The sequence below is a fragment of the Etheostoma spectabile genome, chromosome 16, assembly GCF_008692095.1.
Source record: "Etheostoma spectabile isolate EspeVRDwgs_2016 chromosome 16, UIUC_Espe_1.0, whole genome shotgun sequence".
Classification (NCBI taxonomy): Eukaryota; Metazoa; Chordata; class Actinopteri; order Perciformes; family Percidae; genus Etheostoma; species Etheostoma spectabile.
In genome coordinates, this window is record NC_045748.1 from 12918615 (window position 1) to 12941100 (window position 22486).

At 40.1% G+C, this 22486-nt stretch overlaps 1 protein-coding gene across 28 annotated transcripts in view; it reads left to right on the plus strand.

Annotated features, from left to right (window-relative positions):
- The window catches only part of fnbp1b (formin binding protein 1b), a 61232-nt gene that overhangs the window by 16193 nt on the left and 22553 nt on the right, over positions 1 to 22486 (plus strand). For 25 of the 28 annotated variants that reach the window (XM_032538948.1, XM_032538945.1, XM_032538933.1 and 22 more), the window contains exons 2-6: positions 7379 to 7494; positions 11978 to 12034; positions 12359 to 12506; positions 19464 to 19526; positions 21269 to 21373. In XM_032538948.1, coding sequence (XP_032394839.1) covers positions 7379 to 7494; positions 11978 to 12034; positions 12359 to 12506; positions 19464 to 19526; positions 21269 to 21373 — 489 coding nt within the window. Of the gene's footprint in view, positions 1 to 5275; positions 5685 to 6375; positions 6583 to 7378; positions 7495 to 11977; positions 12035 to 12358; positions 12507 to 19463; positions 19527 to 21268; positions 21374 to 22486 lie in introns of those variants that run through there. The other 3 variants (XM_032538949.1, XM_032538944.1, XM_032538947.1) reach the window with 3 other exon arrangements.

Sequence of the window (22486 nt, forward strand, 5' to 3'; positions counted from 1 at the left end):
CAACTTTTCAGTAAAGCACATGATCATCAGTCTTTGTTTACGCGTGTGCATGAGCGGGTTTGTGTGTGTGAGGCTACTGTCCCTTTTCCTCTCTGCCACATGGGTTACACTGGGCAATGGACGCATTGTTCCTCCCCACTTTCTCGGACAAAGTGCGCCGTGTGTTTGAGAGAGGGTTTGGCATCTCCCTTTAAATATTTGTTCTTGCTGCTGGACGCCCACTGTCGCGAGACACAGTGAAGCGCTGCATTGACTCACAGACCACCGTAGATTTCAGTGGCTCTGCTTTAATGAGCGTCTCTGAGTCATCTCTCTGGTGTGTCTGCTATGGCTGGTAAGAAGTATAAGCCTTTGGATAATTACTACAGCAACTCCGGAGCATTGTACATTTTCTGCCGCTTTGCTTAATTCAATGAGACAGGGCTATTTTTGCTAGAACAATTGGGCAAATTGTTTATTATTTGAATTGGCAGGACTCTCACTGCCTAAAGACCACTTTTGTTTCCTCCTCACCCTTCTCATTCTCGCTGCAGTTCGGAGTTGGTCAGCTAACAAGGCTACTGTAACACTTCATTCATCTTTATTGTAACACTCATAAACCACCTTCTTTCTTGTTACCAATCAGAGCAATTATTTTTAGGTATCACCCAATCAGTACTTCCATCATAGTTTCAGTTTTTCTGACAATCACCAATTTTTCTGCAATCTTAAGCAATGAATGAGCTCAGTATGGGACAGTGAGGCCTGCACGATTAATTATAAAATCGCAATCTTGATTCACCTGTTCGCGATTTAATTTTTAAATAACTTAGATTTTTTCTTATGACTTTGGTTCTCGTTTAATGTTACAAGCCGACTGCATCACAAACGCTACTTTCTTCTGTGAGTTTTAAACAGACTGTATAGATTAGGTTTCAAAGCGCTCCCAAGCGCTGAAATGCTCTCCCTTCTCTTCACTGAAGCCTCTGTGTTTACAGGCTTATTGTGATGCGCAATGTGCTATAGGTGCCAAAAAAATGTATGTTTGGTACTGACAATTTTTATCCATGGTTCATGTGTGCAGTAAGCATTACACTTTGTGAGAAAAAAATCATGGCAGAGAATCTTGATATCACTTCTAAACAAAAAAATTAGGATTCATATTGTTCCCCAAATCCTGCCAGCCTAGTGAGGTATATGTGGTTTCAGTCAGTCTAGATGTTTTCATCACAAGCCCCTACCCACCAATCTAACCCACTGTCCTGGCTCAACACACTGAACCATTAAACAAAAAAGACAAAAGCATCTAAAGGCCTCTTATCCCATTGTCCTTCCAGCAGAACATCTGTCCAATCAGTCTCTGTGGATTCCTTCCCCCACCCCCCACACTCTGGTGTGGCATCTGCTTTTCTTTGTTACTCAACAGGTTTCCCGTCAGAGGGTAGACGTCATATAGATCCCACTGTGACCCAATCTGAAAGCTTGAAGCTAAGTTTGGAAAGTTTGAAAGTTAGCAGTGAGAGCTTAAAGCTAGTTTTTGGAAAGTTATGAACATCTCTTTAGTCCTTCTACAAATGTTTTCATACTACTGCTTCCAGTTTTCATAGTTGCAAATTGTTATTGTTTTTTGTGTGTGTGATTTAAATCCTTGGAGGTAAACAGTTATATTCATTTGATTAATAATTTTATGGAAATAAAGCCACAATTATATGTTTGGGGTCAGTTCATATGAAAATCTTGTACCCTCATCTATGAAATCTGGAAATGACATCCATCTGAAATCTGTACACTATAACATTACCAATTAATCTATTTATCAAGACATTGTCTTGGTGGAATAAATAATGTTAACAAAAATATGGTAAAAGAAAGTTTATACCATTTCTGGTTTTTAGAAAAAAGTTTTTTGTTGCAGGCATCTTTTAGGGGGAGTTTGTTTTTTTAATATCAAACACTATGTGTATTAGATTTGAGTGTTTTATTTTCAAGGCTGATTTACATCTGTATTTCAATTTTTGTTTTTTTTTAACTTCTTAGTCAGTGATTTCCTGTTGTCTGTCCCTTCAGTCTACCAATGAAACTCCCTTTTCCCCTCTTCTTCTCTTGTGTTTTTAGCAGGATTGGGCATCGAGAACCGATTCCTACTTGGAATCTTTTCAAAAATTACAATTCCAGTAGAACCGTTTCTTCATTGTAATCGTTTAGAGGATTCAGTTTCATATCCGAACATCTCTTCCCAATTTAATACGCGCAAGTTTTGGTTTACGAAACTGCAAACCACCATTAAATCAAAACAAACGTTCCTCCTATTTGTGAAAATAGGCACGTGACCCATTACAACTCCACCCAAAGAATTGGAATGGAGAATCGATAAGAAATGGAATCGAAAGGAAGAATTGGAATTGGAATCAGAATTGTTGAAATCCAAACGGTGCCCAACCCTATTTTTTAGTGGCACATTGATTTTTGCTGTGATCATCAGAGCAGCAAACTGACGTCTGCAGAGGTGGTATGGCTGTAATAAAGCAAGAAGTGTTCCCAGAAGAGTTTTTTTAATTGAGGTTTTAAAAAGATTCTACAGTCCTGTTATCACCAACCTTGTTGTAAAGTGGGTCAACTTTGTGTTTGGTAATCTAACACTGGATCTGTCTGCTTTTAAAGTTCTTGATCTCATTGTAATGCATTTTATCCTCCTTAAAACAGAGATAACCAAATTATTCTTATTTAGTGCACCATGAATCAACTTGCTTCTGTGGTTGACAGGTGCATTATTATATTATAACACCCATCAGTCCTTAGGGAATATGTTGGCAGGTCAGGGAAATTCTACATGCTCCATTTATTTCAGACCTTTCTTTGAACCCTACTCGGGATTTAAAAAATTACTGTGTAAGTCTGCATTAGACAATAATGTGCAATTTATCAGAATTCTTATCAAGATTACAATTTCAGCTCCTTATGATCACAAAAACAGAACAATCAGGGAAAATGATTATTTTGCACGTTTCGTTTTGCAGGTAAACTCTTATTTTGTCTTAGTTCAATATTTGCAATATCAAAAGTCAATAAGAAATAATGTTACATACTTGTAATTTCAACATTGACCACAATAATTGGGATTTTTTCCATAATTGAGCAGCCCTACTTTGTCATATGCTTGTCCTAGTGTTTGTGCTCTGTCTACTGGAAACAGAGAGGAACGAGAAAACCTCTGTGTTGTGGGGATGCGGGTGCAAGTAAACAGGCCTTCAGTGTGTGGCTGATATCGAGAGATTTGATCTGGAATGGTAGTTTAATATATGTGCATTAATTCAGATTAACTGGCAGTCTAATATATTAAACTGCACCATAATCTCCATCACCAGTTAGAAAGTGTTGGAGGTCAGGAGGCGGAACCTTAAACAAGCATTTATTTGTTTTCTTACAGCACATGGGCGAAGCCTACATATATTTAGTAACTGCTAAATGTCTCCTTTGTTCTCTGTTTGAACCTGTTTCCCATTTCCTGGATGATAAAAAACATATTTAGCTGCACTGTTCTATTTATTTTCTTTCATGTACTACCACAATAGCACATGCAGCACAGTGAGTGGGATTTGGTCCTGGAATAACAAGCAGAGTTGGGCTGGTTCGTTTCCTGAAGTGATCCCCCACTTATTCCCTCCTGTAGGAACAAGGTCAGGTGTCAGAGGCCGCAGATGACAGAATGGAAGTTGAAGCAGGAGTTATTAGTCTTTAGTAAGGGGGCCGTAGGAGGAAGTTTAACAACCATGCCTTTGCCGGTTTGAATTTGAGTCGAGTAAATGTTCAGCCAACTTTCACAGAATATTTGTATAATTTGCATACAGTGTTCACACGCTAACTGAAGTAACTGGAAAGTGGATTCATTTTACATTCTTGAAATTCATCTTTTCTACTAAAACATTTATTTAAAGGGGAACAATATAGGTTTTTTTTAGCTTAATTTACCTTAACTGAACAGCTTCGGAGTCATTGAAATGGTTAGATGACTTTTTTGAGTTGAATGGTGGTTGTCTCGCTCCCCCCCTAGCACCACTCTTGCAACTTTCGGCTGCCGAGACTCAGCGTCAGGAAGTATCGCGTGATATTAGGTCTTGCGATGTAACAAATTGCACACGTACGCCCATTCAGGAACCGGCTAGCAAGGTAGCGATGGAGTTTTTTTTTGGAGCCGGCAAAAAAGAAGCAGAAACTTAGGAAAGCATTGTCGGAAGAACAGAGAAAGAAGAAACGGCTGACTGACCGAGCAAGGAGTCAGGTAAACATAGGAGCTGCAAAATATCTACTCCGAAGCTGTAGGGGGAGCTATACAGAGAAACCTGCCAGCTAAAAGCAAGAAAACAGCGAAGAAATGGCCAAAACTGCATAGCGCCCCTTTAACCAAAAATAATGTATTCTTGGTATCTTGTGGCTTTACAGTTTCTGCAGAGATACAATACTACAATACTATCCTACTTCTTTGGTTTGAAAATATTTGTATTTGTAGTCAAGATCATAGCATGGAATACAGCTACAAATGTGGGAACTAAATCAAAGCAAGTGGATAGATTTGTATTTCTTACATTTACATACTGTATCACAGATTCTGAAAAAAACCTCCTGTCATCACTTGCATAATTTCAACCCAGACTTTGTGGCTATGGCTGCAACTATTACTTACTAACAGTACTTATTAATCTGCCATCTATCTTCCTCAATTAACAATTCATTGTTTGGTCAATAAGATGTTAGACAAATGTAAAATATGTAATATACAATGTCCAGACCAAGTTAACATGTTGAAATTGTTTCTTATGTCCGATCAACGATGCCAACTCACTTAAATCAAGTCGGAATGGCAGCAAGGAGACAACAAGACTGTATGCTAACGTCTGACACACCTTCACCAAATGGGTTGTTGTCTTTGATACTTGCCCCACACAGGTTCATCATTTATTAAGCAGCTCTTTCTCTCTGAGCTGGACCATTGCCTTGCTGATGACTTTTCCATTTTACCCGAGCAACTTCTATCCCACCTATATTAGCAAAGATTTATGTGCTCGGAATGACTCATCATGCTGTGTATCATAATCTTTACTTCATATATATTTTATTATGTGGTAAAGTAAAGAGTTTATGAGGTCCCATTAGCAGTAGGATAGTGCCAACCCCCCCCCCCAAATTGAATCCCCTACCAAGTAATCCCGCCTCCCCCGTCATTTCTCATCCCCTCAGGCCCCCTCCCTCTGCTTTTCCACTCCCTCTCTCACTATCCTCCTCTACCATCCCACTTATTCCACCTTACGCCTGATGGAGCATTAAGCCTGAATGCTGTGGGCAGCCGTGGCCTCAGAGTCAGTGTGTATGTGTGTGTAAAGGAGCACAGTGCTGCTTTGGTTCCTCCCCTGCTTTCTGGGATTCTTCCTCCTTCCAGAGAATTGGGAATTACTTGCTACAACTCTGGGAGTGGGGTCAGCGGGCATTGTTCCAAACCCAGACGCTACTCTGCTCTTGGTTCGCTTTGGATACATTAGAAATGGTCTTGTGGATGCATTCCCTAACCTAACCTTAGCCTTTTTTGTCGTGCTGCATTGGAGGGGGAGGAGAGGCGAGTTGGATGTATATTTTCTGGATTTGGATATTGCAAAAGGGTACATATTCCCCACGGAGACAAGCTGGATAAGATGGTGCCCCTGCAAAAAAGGGTAATTTGAGTTATGTGTGTGGAGGAGTGTGTGTTAAAGAGAGGAGGGCTTTCTGTGCATGTTGTGGCTGCTGACATGTGCTGATAGTTGTCTTAGTACAGTTGGAATAATTGTATAATAATAGTATAATTGGAATAATTATAGAATAGAATATAATAATTGGTGCCTGCAAATTGATAATGAAGCAAATGCTGTTTGATGACTTTAATTGGCACATTATTTGGAGAGGGAGCATGCTCTGGGGCATTAAAGGGGAAGGTAAGCTTGTTGTGGAATGTAGAAAAATAGGTGTCTTGAGGGCAGAGAAACAGAGGGAGAAAAAGAAATACAAGTGATAGGGCTGAGAGGTTCACTCATTTCAATTGTTTGGTTTTATCTTGTCATTCTTGTGTTGAGTGGCTAGTTGATGAGTGCTTGCTCATTGAGACTGACTAACAATGCAGACTGGAAAGTCCCTCTCATTTTAAGTCCCCTATTGTTGTCCTTGAATGCTTTATTGGGAAGTTGTTTTTTGAGAGAGAGAGAGATTTGATCACTCTTACTGACGTGACTTCAATAACGCTACAATAGTGTATCGTCTTGAATTGTTAGCACGCTCCAATTCTTATTAATAAGTCAGTCAAAGATACCTTAAAGTGCTGCAGCATTAAGTGCAACTCTTGATCTCACCACGACCACTTCCTGTGTGTTTGATATGAACGTGCTTTTAGTGCAGAGATGCTTCAAGCAGTCACAGAGTGCATTGTGTGGTTTGCTCAGAAAATCAGTTGGATCTTTTCGAGCCAACACTTCACATGCTTTAGTGTGTCGTGCTAAGGGAACAAAATTATTAGCTTGACTCAGGGAGACTCCAGACATGGTGGAAGAGAGGATGGGGGACTGTTGGAGCCACACCAAGGTTGTTTTTATTATGGTTCATTTTTTTTTAAATTAACACCCACACTGCCGTTAGAAGAATGTTTGGAAATAGCCATAAGATCATCAGTAAAGATTAGCTGTAGCGTGTGTGTGTGTGTGTGTGTGTGTGTTTATTAATATCCCAGTTGAAATTATCTCTTTTTTGAACTGATGATCTCAAGCCGTAACCTCAGCCAACTAGAAGCTAATTCTTTCCTCACAAGTCTTGAACGAAGCATGAATAATGAGTTCAGCCCCAACAGCTGTATTTGTTTATTAGCAGTGTAGGCTGTTGTTGACTGTTTTTTTTAATATGATGATATCAAGGCAAAACTCACTTGTCTCACATCTGCAACGCCTCCATTGAAGGTGTTAAATGTATAAATTGTAGCGATAAGAGTAGGTCAGATGCTCATGTCGGATCAGTGGCTTAGAACAAACACATTGACTGACATACCTATACTGCCTGATTGCTTTGGTTAAAGGGAGGCAGATATTCCCACAACAAAAGAGTAAAAGTTGAATTTTTAGAAGATTAATAAGAATGTGTATAGGCTGTTCTCAAATACTAAGATGGATATATGGTAATATTAGATGTGAACTTGATTAACCGTGGCATTGAATTCAGCATTAGGTCCTACGCTGTATACCATTCACATCTTCCCAGAGAGATGAGATAATCGTTAATCTAATTATTCTTCTCTTCACTGTTTTTGTATCCTTGATACTGTTACTGTAGATTGCTATCTCCCTTGTATTTCAATGATTTGTTCATCACGTCTTCTTCTTTTCTGCAGGATCAGTTTGACAATTTGGAGAAGCATACACAGTGGGGGATCGATTTTGTGGAGAAGTACACCAAATTTGTCAAGGAGAGATCAGAGATTGAAACCAACTATGCAAAACAAATTAGGTGAGTACTCAAGCTGATTTATGATCTTTGTTCAGGGTTGTGATTTTGGTTGAGTGTTTTCCTTCCAGGTTGCTTAGATAAAGAACCTCCCCCCTCCCCCATCTACAGCAGGATCTAACCTACTGAAATATCCTTGAAACAGGAGACAGAATCCTTCCCAGCTTGTTATGTAGCTGACCGTGACCCCTGACCTCCCTCTGAAAGGGAAAAATGAAATGAAAATTCCTGTATGGAAAGCAGTACATTAGCAGTATAACATATATAAAATATAAAAAGGACTAGAGTTGAAAATTAGCCGGCTGGCTAACACTGGCACATACACTGGTACAGAAAAGTTGATTAATGTGCGTTGTCAAAGGACAACAGTATAAATACAATTAATGAAAAATATTAATAAGCATACTTGCTTTATGTGAGTGCAGATCTAAATAAAGCAATGTGAAGAGGATGTATATTTCCTCCTTCATCTTCCTCTCTCTTTTTTTTTCGCCAAAGAATCTTTTCTGTACTCTCTCTCGTGCATGCACGCTGTCTGCTGTTGCTAGCTTCTGCTTCAGGCAAGAGGAAGTCAGGTTGTGGGGGGATGGGGCGGAGCTTGTGTTTCCATAGAGACTAGTAGGTATCAGCATTATCAACCCCAGGTCTGACCCAGATTTCCTTTTTCCACTCCAACCACAAGTGTCGAGCCCGCTCCCCACAATTCTCCACGCACACACACACACACACAGTTATAGTGCAGCCACTGATTTTCCAAGGCAGTGATAGAAGCATGAGCAATCAACTGAGAGGATCCATCTCCTAAGTCCTTCTGCATCCCAACACAGTAGGAGATACCCCACCCCCCCTACCCCAAATCTCAAATCCTCGTCTTTAAAAAGGCCTGGCAATATGGCTAATGCTCTAAGTATTGACCCCAACCCCCCATTTCATTGGGACTAGCCAATACCAATCCAGTATTCACATAGCAGTCCGCTGTAACAGATCCTCTACAGCCCTTACCACTATACTTTTTGAGAATTAAGTCAGCTTGAGATAATAGGACTAGCTGTCTGTGTTTACATGCATGTATTACCTATACACCATATCCCTGCATCCAAGAACACACTCAAAGACAGACACATATTTAGATTAAAATTTGTTCACCCAAATGTTGTTTCATATTTGATGGATTGATCTCTGAATGTTGTTCGGTTCTTTCTTTTTCTATAATTTGCTGAAACATTTGAATTAAGAGAAACAATGTCTATTGTCCAGGCCTATTAATATTAATGTGCGGTCACGTTTTTGTTGTTGTTGTTGTTGTTGTTGTTGTTGCTTAAATTTGCTTTCGTTCATATGCACAACGGGATAATTCTTACATTAATCCAAAAATACATTACTTGAAAGCTAAGTTAAAGTATTGTTTTTAACAAATGTTGTGGCCCAAAGATATACACACATGCACAGCTTTGCTGTTGCATTTGAACAGATACCAATATCTTATAGTTCAATTAGTCTATAGTCTTAGTTCAATCTGTCTATAGTATGTTTGACAAAAGAACAGGGGTGGAGTCATCTTGCCATGGCAGGTTGGCTTTTATTGAACTTCAGGCTCCACAGATGAGGCGGATGTTTTCAGTCTCTGTGGTAACAGTGAGGGCCTGCTGTCAAATCTAGGACATGCACATGCACATGACATTGGCACACTTGTCAGAAAAAGGCTAAAATGAGGAAATTAGGATGTACTGACGGAATAGCTTGAGTCATAGGGGTTTCCTGTGTTTGTAACACACTGTGCTACTTTGTTGTGGTGCTACATAGTTGGCCTGACTGATTATCCCTTTCTATCAATTTAGCTCATGAAATTAGGCATAATTTAAACGCAGGGCTGTTGGATCTAATAAAGTAATGGAATTGCCCCTTTGATCTAGTCCTCTTTTCTTACATCTGGGTGGCTGGGAAGATTTCTTTTTTTTTAGAAGTAACAGGCTTTGTCACTGTCGATATATTTAAACAGCAAAGGTGTGTTTAAAAACATAAAAAAATAGCAGCCGTGTGGCCGGGTGAGCTCAGTTGGTAGAGCAGGTGCATGTATATATAGAGGTTTACTCCTCAAAGCAGCGGCCACAGGTTTGACTCTGACCCGCAGCCCTTTGGCTGAATGTCATTCCCCCCCTCTCTCTCCCCTTTCATGTCTTAATTTGTCCTGTGGAAATAAAGGCCTAAAATGCCCAAAGGAAAATCTTTAAAAAAATAATAATTATTAAAATAAAATAGCAGCAGATCTTGTTTTGCCAAGGCCGGCTTGCTGGGACATGATATCATTAATCATTAAGTCAATTGCCAGAACAATAATCTGCAACTGTTTTGATAATCGATGGAACGGTTTAAGTCATTCCTAAAGCAAAAAACAAACATTTTTTTGTTCGGATTCTAAATTATGAGGACCTGCTGCTTGGTCTAAATATACAAATAATTTCAAATATATGGGGTTTGGAGTGTTGATTGGGCGATACAGCAATTTAAGGACATTGCCTTGGTCTTTGAAACGACTTGAATATGATTTTTATTTTTTTCAAAGGATCAACTGAGAGTACATTGTACGATTGTCAATGAAAATATTTGCTAGTTTTAGCCCTAATGTTACTAATTACACATTTGCTCTCCCTGCTATGTCAAGTGAAAAGGCGGCATGGAAAAGGGCATATAGAGCAGGGTACATAAGAGGATAGTAAATATTGATCACCAGCTGAATAAATGCTGAATTGCAAAGAATTATTTGACTACTTGAAATAGCCTACATTCCTCACCAATCGAACGTCATCTATGGCTATAACACTACTTTGTACCATATCTATCACCACACCAACCGCACTCTGAACTAATCCCACAAATAATCCTCTTCCACTGCATTGGCGTAAACATGCACAATGCTCCAGTCTAGTCATTGCAGGGCAATGCATTAATACCTCCCCCATCCCCCTCCCCTCCGCCAAATTCCAGTCTGGCATAATCCATAACCCAGTGGGAATAAAGTCCGGCTAACAAAAGAGACTGGGTGGGGGGTTAAAAGAGTGTCTGTCTTTACTGCGGTTACAGTGTCAAACAGTATGTGGCAGCTATGCACTCTTGCGGTATCATTTCCCAGACACCTGTCCACAAACATACACAAACATACACTTTCTAACCACAATTAAGTCCTAGCAGCTACCCTAATTTTGACAAGTGTGTTAAATATGTTATTCAGGTGAGCTGGTGAATACAATCTGTCACATGACATCTGGCTGTGGCAGAATCAGTTAGTGGGGAACTAGCGCTATAGTTAGAGATGGGTCAGGACAGGGAGATAGATAGACTGATAGATCTGCCTAGCAACAGCGGAGCCAAACACCTCCGTGGAGGAGAGGCGTGGGGGATGTGAGCAGAGCGAGACACACATTACATGTGTCTTTAACACATGCATTATTCATTTATTTCAGCAGGAATTTTGCTTGCCCCCTTTTACAACATGTACAAGCTGAGGCGTTTAGATTCCATCAGTGACTGCAGTGCTTTAGTCTCAGCTACCATCGACTTACAATAACTATTTTGATTCTGATATGTAAAGTGGACACAAGTGTTGTATTTGTAATGGTGTACTAATAATTTTACATGGAATTTGGATAGGAAAAATGACATTATAACTCCCTATTGTTGCCTTGTTACATAGTGAAAATACATAATGAAATTAGTGAAAATTCAAACGTTTTTTCTGGTTTGTGCCAATCTGTTTTTTTTGTACGTGCATCACTTGGTTTTTTGTTGTTAAATTGAGAACAGGGCTTTTTTAATTAAACAAAGGATCCTGAAGGCATAAGCACCCAAATCCATCAGAGCATAGTGCATGTTATTATGTTCTGTTGACAGAGTAACCATCAAACCGGAGCATCAGCACAATTGGGTGGTGAGTGTGTCACACTGTCTTGGTGAAGCAAACCTGACATGATGTACTGTAACCTGTCACACAACATAACAGTTGCTAGGTTCAGAGGACATTGGAAGACATGTCATAACCATTATAAAAGTTGTTATTTGCAGCCTATTTCCAACAAAATCCATTCACCTACAGCTTGTACAGAGTCACATTTTCTTTCATCCCTACACATAACATCTAATTTTTCCTTCTCCCCCTCATGGTGAAGTCATGTCGTGCCTCTAACATACAGCCAGAGTCAAAACAAGGGCAATGGCTGCAGAAGTTGCTTGTTTCTGGTGACTGGTTCTGCATGCTTATGCCTAGGGGGCACGATTAATGACCTGAAGAGAGGAAAGGGGATGTAGTGGAAGTAGTGGGAAAAAAGCACTCTGCTGGATTGAATGGTGCATTGGATGATCCTTTGGCAGGTCCATAATGGCAGTGTCAGGGAAATATAATGGGAATGGGGCACTAACCATCTGCAGACTTTGCTCTTTGGAAAGATACTGCAAGAAATGTCTGACAAGGCTGAACTCTTTGTCCTAACAGGAATTTATCAAAGAAGTATCAACCCAAGAAGAACTCACGAGAAGAGGAAGAGAGCAAGTAAGTTCAAGGATCTTGCACATACTGTAGAATAGATTAAGGGAATGTTTACACGTACCCTAGCCAGGCTAGCTGTTTCCTACTGTTCCAAGTCTTTATGCTAAGCTAACCAGATGTTAGCTGTAGCTTTGGACCTCACCTTACTCTCTGCCAGAAAACAGTATTTCCCAAAATGTCAAACTATTCCATTTACATGTTTCCTTTTAGAATTACAGATCTTTTCCAAACCAAATCCAAACTGCTATACCATTTCTGAACAAAATGACTGTGTTTTGCCTCTGTCTTTGCTACACTACACCAACAGCACTTCCTGTGTCTCACCAGGTACACCTTCTGTCGAGCCTTCCTGACATCGCTTAATGAGTTAAATGACTATGCGGGTCAACATGAAGTTATAGCGGAGAACCTGACATCTCAAATCATCACCGAGCTTTCGCGCTACCTTCAGGACCTCAAAGCTGAGAGAAAATCAGTGAGATCAATTTTATATTCACTCTTGATTGTGCTCTTTCCATAACCAATGTCTTATTTCTAGGTGTTTATCATCTTATCATTCTCCCCATGCCAGTGCTTTAAATGAAACATGAATTTCTGTGAAGGAAAACTGGAATAGAAGACATTAAGCAGCCCATTCCCTCTGCATGCTCTATTCTGCATGGAGTGAGGTCATCGCTGAGTAAATATAGATACCACCAAAGGCTCGCCAGAGGTGCAGAACATGACTGAATGAGTCCTTTTTATAGCACAGAGTCATCATTACTCTATCATTGCAGGCTTATTTCTCTCTTTTAGAAACCATCTTTCAAAAGATGGGTGCACCACATACTATTTTTATAAGTCACTTTCGTCACCATTATAAGGACATTTGGAGGAGCGGTGGACCTGCAGCGCATGATTCATAGATAAGAGTGTGGTACCCATTAAATCCATAGAGTTGTTAGAGGAGCAGAGAGAAAGCTACCCAGCTGGAAAATAGTACTTACTTTTAAAAAAAAATCTGCCATGGACTCTTGTGTCACGGAAGTCCAGCTGCGGGAACTGGAGTGGAAAACCAAAACCAGAAGGCTGCTCTGAGGTCACAGTGCCCATATGTGTTCAATGGGTGTCGCTGCACTCGCTACTTTACCTAAATACAGGAAGCCCTGGGTTGCATTATTATCAGTTAAGTAGTTTTTAAAAAAAACATTTTTAACTTGGTTTGAGTTGCAACAAACACAAAGAGAAGGGGGATTTCCAGCTCTTCTCAAGGGGAATCCTCCACCGCCCCCAGGCATGTTTTTTTGGGCTTTGTTTTAGCCTGACTTGGTTTGGCATAACATCTGTATCTCTAGTGTCCAGCTAGAGTGTCCATGGACAGACCCCTTGCTGTCCTGAGGCTGCAGGATAACACTCTGACATCCCTCTTCCTCTTCACTTCTCTGTACCTTTCCTCTATTTTAATTATACGTATCCCGGTTTCTTTCTTTCACGCCCCTCTGTCCTCCTAGTTGTGCCATGTGCTGCCTCTTTTGCTGAAAAAAAAAGTGCTGGGGGCTTTCCTTCATAGCATAACCCCACAACGTGGTGTCTTTTTTGAAAAGAAGATTTTTTCATCTAAGTGTAGCCCATTTAGCTTATTTTCCTCCTTTTTACTTTTTTATTTAAAGACACACTTGTGACCTCAACACGCTCAGGAATGATGGGGCATGCCTTTTCAAGTGTTGAAAGGCTACTAAGCTACATTCCCCAAGCTACAAAAAAAAGACCATCAACGTTGGCCTTTATTCTTTACAGAACATTTAGGGTTTCATAGAAAGTCTGCCAGTAACACTATTAGAAAAAGTGATGTTCTGAAAGGTGGTTGTAAAGCAAACACGACCCATGTCTCTCCCAGCTTCCCGTCATTCTTTTCTCTGGTTTCATTCACATGAATTTTTAAGCACCACTTAAGTGTTCTCTCTGTTGTAGCTCTATGATTTGCACCTATGTCAGACAAAGCTGGGCAGGCAGACCCAGACAGTGGGATTAGAGGAGGGTCGGGGTCGGCCTCTCTTGGGTTTATACTGAGTTTATTGGACAGGTAAAACCCACACTCCAAAGAAAAAAACGATACCTCCTCATTAGTTCCTCCTCATGTGGGGTTTGTTTTGTAAGTCTCCCCACCCCCCTTTGTGTTTCCCCGGGTGAACCTCTTGCTAAGCTCAGCTTGGGGTGGCACAGGAGGTGAGTCCAAGAATGTTGTCTTAAAGGATTTTATTCGAGAGCAGATATACTTTTTTATAGGGCAGACTACTCAATTTCTTATGCTATGCAAACATAATCTTGCATAAGATCTCAAAATATATCCTAATCAAAATGGTTTGCCATGTCATTTGCCAGGTTTGTTTATATGACTTTATTTTACAGACTCAAAGTCCAGATAAAAAAGTATACATAACATATTACAAGAGGGGTAGACACAAACATAAATACATACAGACATGCTGACTACCACATATCACATAACAGGAAACAAACAAAACATACATACATACAACAAATACATACATACATACATTCATACATACATACATACATACATACATACATACATACATACATACATACATACATACATACATACATACATGCATACATACATGCCTACATGCGGTACATACAGCTATGCAAAATAATTAAAACAGGTACAGATGCTTGTTCCAGTGTTTCCAGAGTTGGGAGGTACCGGTATATCTGGTATCACTAAGTGCAGGGTTGGTTAAGGCAGTTACAATTGTATTCTTTGACTCTGTTAATTGGCACATGAATCTGTATATAAAATTTCTCAATACAGCATGGAAGGTGGGAACTTTACTCATCACAAACCAGTGGCTAGCACTAAAAAAGGATTCTAAGTGCATCATTGTATACCACTTTTATCTTACCTTTGCTTTACTGTAACTGCGCCATAGGTGAGCTGTATAAAGTGGAGTGCAGTATGCTTTGAAAAGAGTTTTAGCTTCTTTGGTAAACATATAAAACATGTTTGTTTATGGCCTAATAGTACAATATGCCATGATGTAGAGGAGGCAGGGTTAATATGGGATAAAGAGCTGTGGTTGTGCTAAGGAATTTTAAAAAGGTGTTCGGTCAGCAAACTGCTGCCCTCTCCAGGCCCCTGAACACAGGATTTACAGTAGGTATCCTCTCTAATCAGGACTGATGAAGACCTCCAGAGACTTATCATTCACTGTAGCACTTTTACATTTATAGATGTAACTATACTGTGATTACTGTAAACATCAAGATGTGTTACTGTAAGTCCACTTGAGGGTTAGTTCAGTGTGTTCTCTTTTGTATCCACTTGCACCCGCAGCACACAAAATAATTATATAATTCGTTGTTGGGGAAAGTTCAATCTGTCTTGTCCTGCTGCGATGTGACATGTTCAACCAGCTCCAAAAGAATTATGAAATGAATACATCTCCTTCAGCTGGCAGAGCCAGCAAAATAAGCATTAGGTTTAGTGAAAAGTCAGCTGAAAACTATAATGCACTATAAGGCGTCTTTAGGTGGGTTTGGCAGTGGACATTGTCCTCATTTCTCTCTTAGGAGGCAGAGAGGAGAGCCACAGTGGGATAACAATGTGTCTCACATGCCTTCTTGTGTAGAGTGGAAAGCTGAGAGGGAGAATCGATCGTTGGATCTTTTGCATAGTCGCTGCATCCAGAATCCAGAATACTTCGGTATAAATTACCTCTGCAATATTACTCAGTTTGAACCGTCACCTAATGGTCTAAACATGAGGGGAAAAGTCAGTGGAGCTCTCATGTGGTTTAATCATCTCTCCAGTCTCCAGATCTTGTATGACTTGTGGCTCTTTCTAGTACCCAATGATTAAATGTGTGTTGACAACTGCACAGGACTGCAGGTGCACATTCCTATGAAACAAGTCACGTCAATAAATGACTAACAGATCAGTTAGAATTTGTGTGTGCGCACAGACGCACATGTGCACAAGTAAACTCAAACGTACAAATGTGGTGCTAGAGCTTTCATTCCTCTCTTAGTTGTCAGACAGCAGAGGATGTTTGTTGAATGTCATCTCTTTCACGTCATGTCTTTGCTCCAAACTTATTACATCATTTATGAATGTTTACAGCTTGTGAGTCACACAGGGTGTATGTTACATTCAGCCCCATCAGAGCATGTCTGTCTCACCTCAGCTCACTACAAAGATGGAACTGGAAAGGTAGAGACATGATTTGCCAAGGAAGTAGCAGTTACGAGGAATCCTTAGAGTGGGTTAAAATGCAGTAATCAATTTTTACTACATTGTACTGTCAATTGTATGAGAACGAGAATTGATTTTACAAGTGCAACTGCAAGTGGACAGTCAAATATCTTCCTAAAAATAGTCAGTTTGGATGTTGTAATGGTGTTGCCCAACCCTACTTGATGACTGTGAGTGTCTACTAGGGCTGCACCATATTAGAAAAAATATCTAATTGCGGTTATTTTGACTGATATTGTGATTGCAATACGATTCACAATATTGGAGGGAATGAACGTTTTTGTATCATTCTCATTTTCATTGAAAATTCAAAAAGAAGAAGAGCTAAAATAGATCGAAGTGGGATTTTTTTGAGAGTATTTTTACCAAACAAAGATTTTTTCTTTAGTCTGTAGGATACAATTTGTAGGCTGGGACTTCTCTGCAGCACCACAGTTCTTTATTTTAGAATGGTTTTACACATAGTTTGCCTTTAACAAATATTGCGCCCCCCCCTGCGATTTGGATATCGCGCTAGTTCACATCTCGATTTTCATAAAATTGCGATGGATTGTGTAGCCCTAGTGTCTTCTCTTCCCTGTGTTGAACAGGAGAGAGCCTTGTGCATCTCTGCACTGTATGGATTTAAACACAGAGACAACACTGCAGAACATCTGCCTACCTTTATCCCAGATGGCTGTTTGTCACGATGCAGTCTTTTTAATTGTGTTTGAAAGTGAATGAGCTCATGTTTCTTGTTTGTGGTTTGCAGATCTTTATCCTCCGACAGGATCTTGTGAATCTAATCGAGCTGTTCGGAGAAGAGTGTCAGCGTAGTTTGTTAATCATTGTAGACATGGAAGATTTGTTGATACAGTCCGTATGGGATGCTGGGTATTTTTTTTAGTTATGTTGTTATGGAGACAAATATTTGGTTGAAAGAATGCTCCACACTAACAATGACATCACCATGTCTGCTGCTGTGTGTTATAAAAAGGCTTTATGTAGCATATCTATCGACATATTTTCGTTACTGAATAAGATCCTTCTTATCAAACAGGAATTTGAAGGTCAGGGTCTTAACTGCAGTTGGAAAATAAATGCTTTATTTCTACATTTGTTTGACTTTCAAGGCGCCACAATTCCCATTTTCTGTTAGAGGTGAAATACTTCCTCTGAAACACTGGAGCACTTCCTTATTTTACACAGCTTCCCTCAAAACATTAGGAAATGAGAAGTGTGACTCTCTGAGGTAAACCAGGGCCCATTCTCACTTACTACTCTCATGTCCAGTTGAATCCTGGTGAGATTAACCTTTAGGCCTCCTGCGTTGGGCTTAATTTCACATCTCTTGCTTGTGTGTTTGCGTGAGTGTACAGAATACTAAGGACTTCCTTGTGCTGTCCAAAGTACTGAAATGCAAGAGAAGTAGAAGCCAAAGCGTATTGTTCTTTATAACGGCCTGGTTCCGTTATTGAATTGCAGCATCGATATTCAGCTCAGCCACTGACCCTGGCTTCCGCAGTCAGCGTAACCAAGGGATACCTCATTGACAGTCAAGTCTCAATGTCATTTTCATTTTAACTTGATTCTTTTTGGATTCTTTAGGAGGGAAATGTGGCCACAGGCAACGGAGGAATAATTTGTATTTTTTTTTATAAATAAGATTTAATTTCCAAAAGGTTTGAAAATGGTGCTCTTAAGTTTCCAAGGGATCTGGCTGTGATCCACACATAGACACACAAGTGTTCTGGTCCCCTGGAGCCAGATGGGCCAAGTGAGGCCTTTTACTAAAACACACAGCGTATGTGCTATGTGAGTTCAGACCGGCAACTGCCACCTAGTCTCGTCTAAAATGCCACACTTGTCAGTGCCAAAATTCTCTTTGACCTGCCTGTCTCCCCCTACATTACAATATCTGGCTCTTGGTACACTTCCATGTTATATCTCACTGTAGGCTTCTCTTTGCACATCCAACCTTTGATATTGCATTAGCTTTTCTCCGTTTCTTATTCTGCTTTCTCATCTAACTGTTGTAACTGTCATATTGTGGCTATCTTCTATCCCTCTGGTCATTAATATCCTTAATTTTTGCATACATCAAGTGGAGATGTTTGTTCAGGGGCAGGCCAATAACCAAACCTATAAAAATAGTAATCCCTCAAAGAGGTTAATCAGTATAACAGTTTCAACGCTCACAACATGTTCTTGATTTAACAAAACTTACAATGACAATCTTAACATGCTGAACTCTGTTCAAAAATAAACAGTATACCTGTTCAACTTTCTTACCATCTTATTATATTGTGCTAAAATGTGCTAATTAGCACTAACAATTGGACACACAAACATTTTTGACCTGAAGTTGTTACAATTCATCTTAACAGTGACATAAATGTCCGTACCAAATTTCATGGCAATACGTTCAATAGTTGTTGAAATATTACAGTGGATGCCTTTTGGAGTAAATGTATATTTTTTGCATCTGCATATCTGTTAAGATATTCCCTGTTAAAGTAGTGTGCCGATTTCATTCACAACTCTTGTACTGAGTTCAGGACATCAGTGCACCCATGTGGCCCTAGCAGAGAGCAAAGAGGACAGTTTTTTTTAACAACACAAACCATGCACTGTACATGACATGTGACTTTGTAGCTTCATGAAAACAGTGTCTGTTTAGCTTTACCACCCTGTTATTTGTTGTCATTGTTACTTGATCTACAGTATGTTTGACCTTTTTATTTCATGACTACTTTATTATTACTTAGTATTCATCCTTCACTCAGTTGATTCAAGGATTGGTTCTTAATGAATGTTGAAATTGTAAAACTGCCCTTTCTTTGTGCAACTGTGTTGAATGGATGGGTTATGATAGGGCTGCTCTTCAATCAAATTTACTTATAGCCATATGCTGGAGCATGTAAGAATCTCTGAGTTAAGCCTGTGGGTTAGGTGGCCATCATTTGTAATGTAGTTAAAGTATAGTATCTATTTAAATTTGCCCTACTTTATCGGCTTACATTAATTCTTCCTTGTGTCACAGTGTGAGTAATATTCATAATGCATGGTATAGTTGAGAGTCCCATTCCAACTGCTTCCAAAGTATTATTTCAACTGTGTCAAGGTCACCTGCTTTTAAATCCCTTAAGCTTGTGAATAGTATGATAGTAAAAATATTTTTCCCAACTCTTTTGACAGCACTTCCACGATGGGCGCAAGGCACAGCAGCACATTGAGAGCACGTGGAAACAGCTGGAAACGGTAAGTGACCCCAATAATGTAGTCGCCACTGGTCACAGTGACTCAAGAGACAACAGTAGAACAGAATAAGAAACACAATTTCACTTTTGAATGAAACCGGCTGCCAGAACCCAACCTTAGTTATGACATAGAACGTAGTATTTGTCTATATGTCATGGTTTAATATTTTTTCAAAAGGAATAGCATACTGTACACTAGACAACAGTAATTACATTTAAAGCTTTGTGGTTTCAGTTGCAGAGATGGTCTATTGACCTTAATCGCTCATGGCTGTATCATCAGCAGCCTTATGATCAATCAACATCAACGCCACATGATGCTAAAGCACATGCTTTTGATGCTGAAGGAGGAGCCGTGTGATGCCATGTAGAGCTGATGGAGTACACACAGTAAATGGCAAACAGTTCATTTCAATAAACCAGTTAATCAGTTTATGATCACATGAAATCGTACGAGGTAGCCTGGAAATCCAGACCAAAATCCAAAAGGATTAAGGGTCTTTGAATTTGAAAATCTCACTGCACGCAATTGGATAACACTGCGACCAATCACAACAATACATGGGGTGACATATCCAGAGCCCTATACGCCTAGCTACCAGCAGAGATAACTGGTAGATTAAACTGTCATCATCTGTTTAGCTCGCCTCTGTATCAGATACACCGATGTGACTGGTGCAGCCCAGATACAAAGGTATAGTTAATGAGCTGCATTACTCAATGCCAGAGTAAATCACTGAGCAAATTCAAATTGTGCTCTTGTGAGAACTCTGGATTTCCAGGGTACGTACGAGGTACAATTTCAGTGAAATGTAAGCCCATCAGCTTCCTCCTTTCTTTTCTAACTGAAAAGAAAACATCTGTGCAAGTGCACAGACCCCTGCGGGACCTCCTGTACTGTCTTCACCACAAACCTCATACACTGTGCCATTTATTTGACTCACATCAAGATGCATTTATAATAAACAAATAACGCTGGTTTAAAGCTTACCGATGCTTTTAATGAATGTGTTATTGCATGATTTATGTTGCCCTCTCCTAGAGTCTGCTGCAAATCAGACAGACAGAAAAAACTGAAGTAGAAATATAAATATATATAAAACAAGTTTCACTTGTGTGTCCTTTTAGTTATCAAAAGTAGGCCAGACTAATATTGATTTAGAATACTGTATAATTCCGACCTTTAAAACATCTAGATAGATCAGATCAGAGTGTCTGTTTTATTTGTTTAAGTGAAGTAGCTGAAAGAGAGATTGCACATAACACCACTTTTTATCTCTGCCTGGCCCCTTTGACGGGGGAGTGTGAGAGAGCTGCATAACAGCCTTGTCCTCCTCAAACTTTGCTGTGCGTTCAATGATTCCATTGTGTGCGAGTCAGATAGGCATAGTTGAGAGTGCATGCTGGCCCAACAAACACTGATTGTTCGGTTAAAGGGGTCGAAAGAGGGTTGAATGAATGGTTGTTTTTCAGTACACAAATGACCACTATGAACATTTGTTTAATCTGCAGGCTGCAGACTTTGACAGACCTCATCGCTGTGTCAATGCCATAAACTGACCTCTGTCGCACACACTGCTGTGTCTAAAATCCATATGACGTATACGTTACATGTTATGACGTTCATGACTATGCTCATTTAAAGGTCGAGTTATAGTGTGTTTCCTGTTACAGCTCATGGCAGGGAATTACCGATTTAATGTCTCTAATCACATTAAATTTGGGCTTCTCTTCTTTTTCCAGTGTAAAAGAAGGTTTGAGAGGGACTGTAAAGAGGCAGACAGAGCACAGCAATACTTTGAGAGGATGGATGCGGACATTAACGTGACTAAGGCTGACGTGGAAAAGGTATGTGTCATCTCACAATCGTGCAAGCTTGTCCTGTACCCTCCTTCCTCAACCCAGTTGTCTGGCCTTCCTCACCCTCCCACCTAGCCCTCTTCCATTTCTCTCGACATACTCTTTCACATTTTTTTCCCCCCTTGTAAATGTACGCCAAGCCATGACTCCTCATTCCACTGAACCCAAAAGACGGTAAAGATTGAGTGACCATGTGTTTGATGCCAGGGACTGTGTGTAAAAGCTGGCATTGTCTCAGCAGCACAGTGATCTGCTGCTAAACAAAGCTGATAGCAGCACCGAGCCCTCATTATCACTGTAGAGCAGATACCAAACACTCTGCTGTGCTGTATGGGCCTTAGCAACAGAGAGGACTTTGTGTCCAATGGTGGTGCTTGTGTGTGTTAATGTGTGTTGTGAATTACACACATTTGTTGGCTTTGCCTTTTTAGAGTGACGGATCTAAGCATATAGTTTGCCGTTGCACTACTACAAACTACTGCTATACAGTGATTCTGTGATTATATTACACATGCGATTGTCAAATTCTCAGGACTTCTAGTCACAGAACCCCCCTGGGCAGCTGATGTCATTTCCTGTTGTCATAACCAATTAAAAGAGCCCTCAAAATCTCTGCCTTTTACCCACAAGGCTCCCACGCCCGCAAGGCATCATGGGTCAGCAGCGCGTGCTCTTGCTGCTTCATCAGCTGTTGGAGTAGAGCTCAGGCTCAGAGTTGACACAGTTCAGACCCGATTATTATGCAAATATAGGCTGGAATAAAGAGCCTTTCTGCCTTCTGGACATACAGCCAAAGGGCTACAATAGGCTTAGGCTAACACTGAACCCAACTGGAAAGACACAGCACAGCAGTTCAAGAAACTAGTCTTGAAACAAGAGTGGTGTTGTGTCTGATTACAGTTATTTCATTTATTGAGGCATGAAAGGCTCATACATTACACAGCATTCAGTGCTGTATTATTGTTCTCATTTAGTTAGTATCACTGTTTGTGTTAAGTGATTTCAATCCATGCCTCGGAAACTCAACTTCAGTTCAATACCAATACCGGGGCTTTTACAGTACAGCTATTTACTGTTAAGGAAGAAAGTACTAACTTAAAC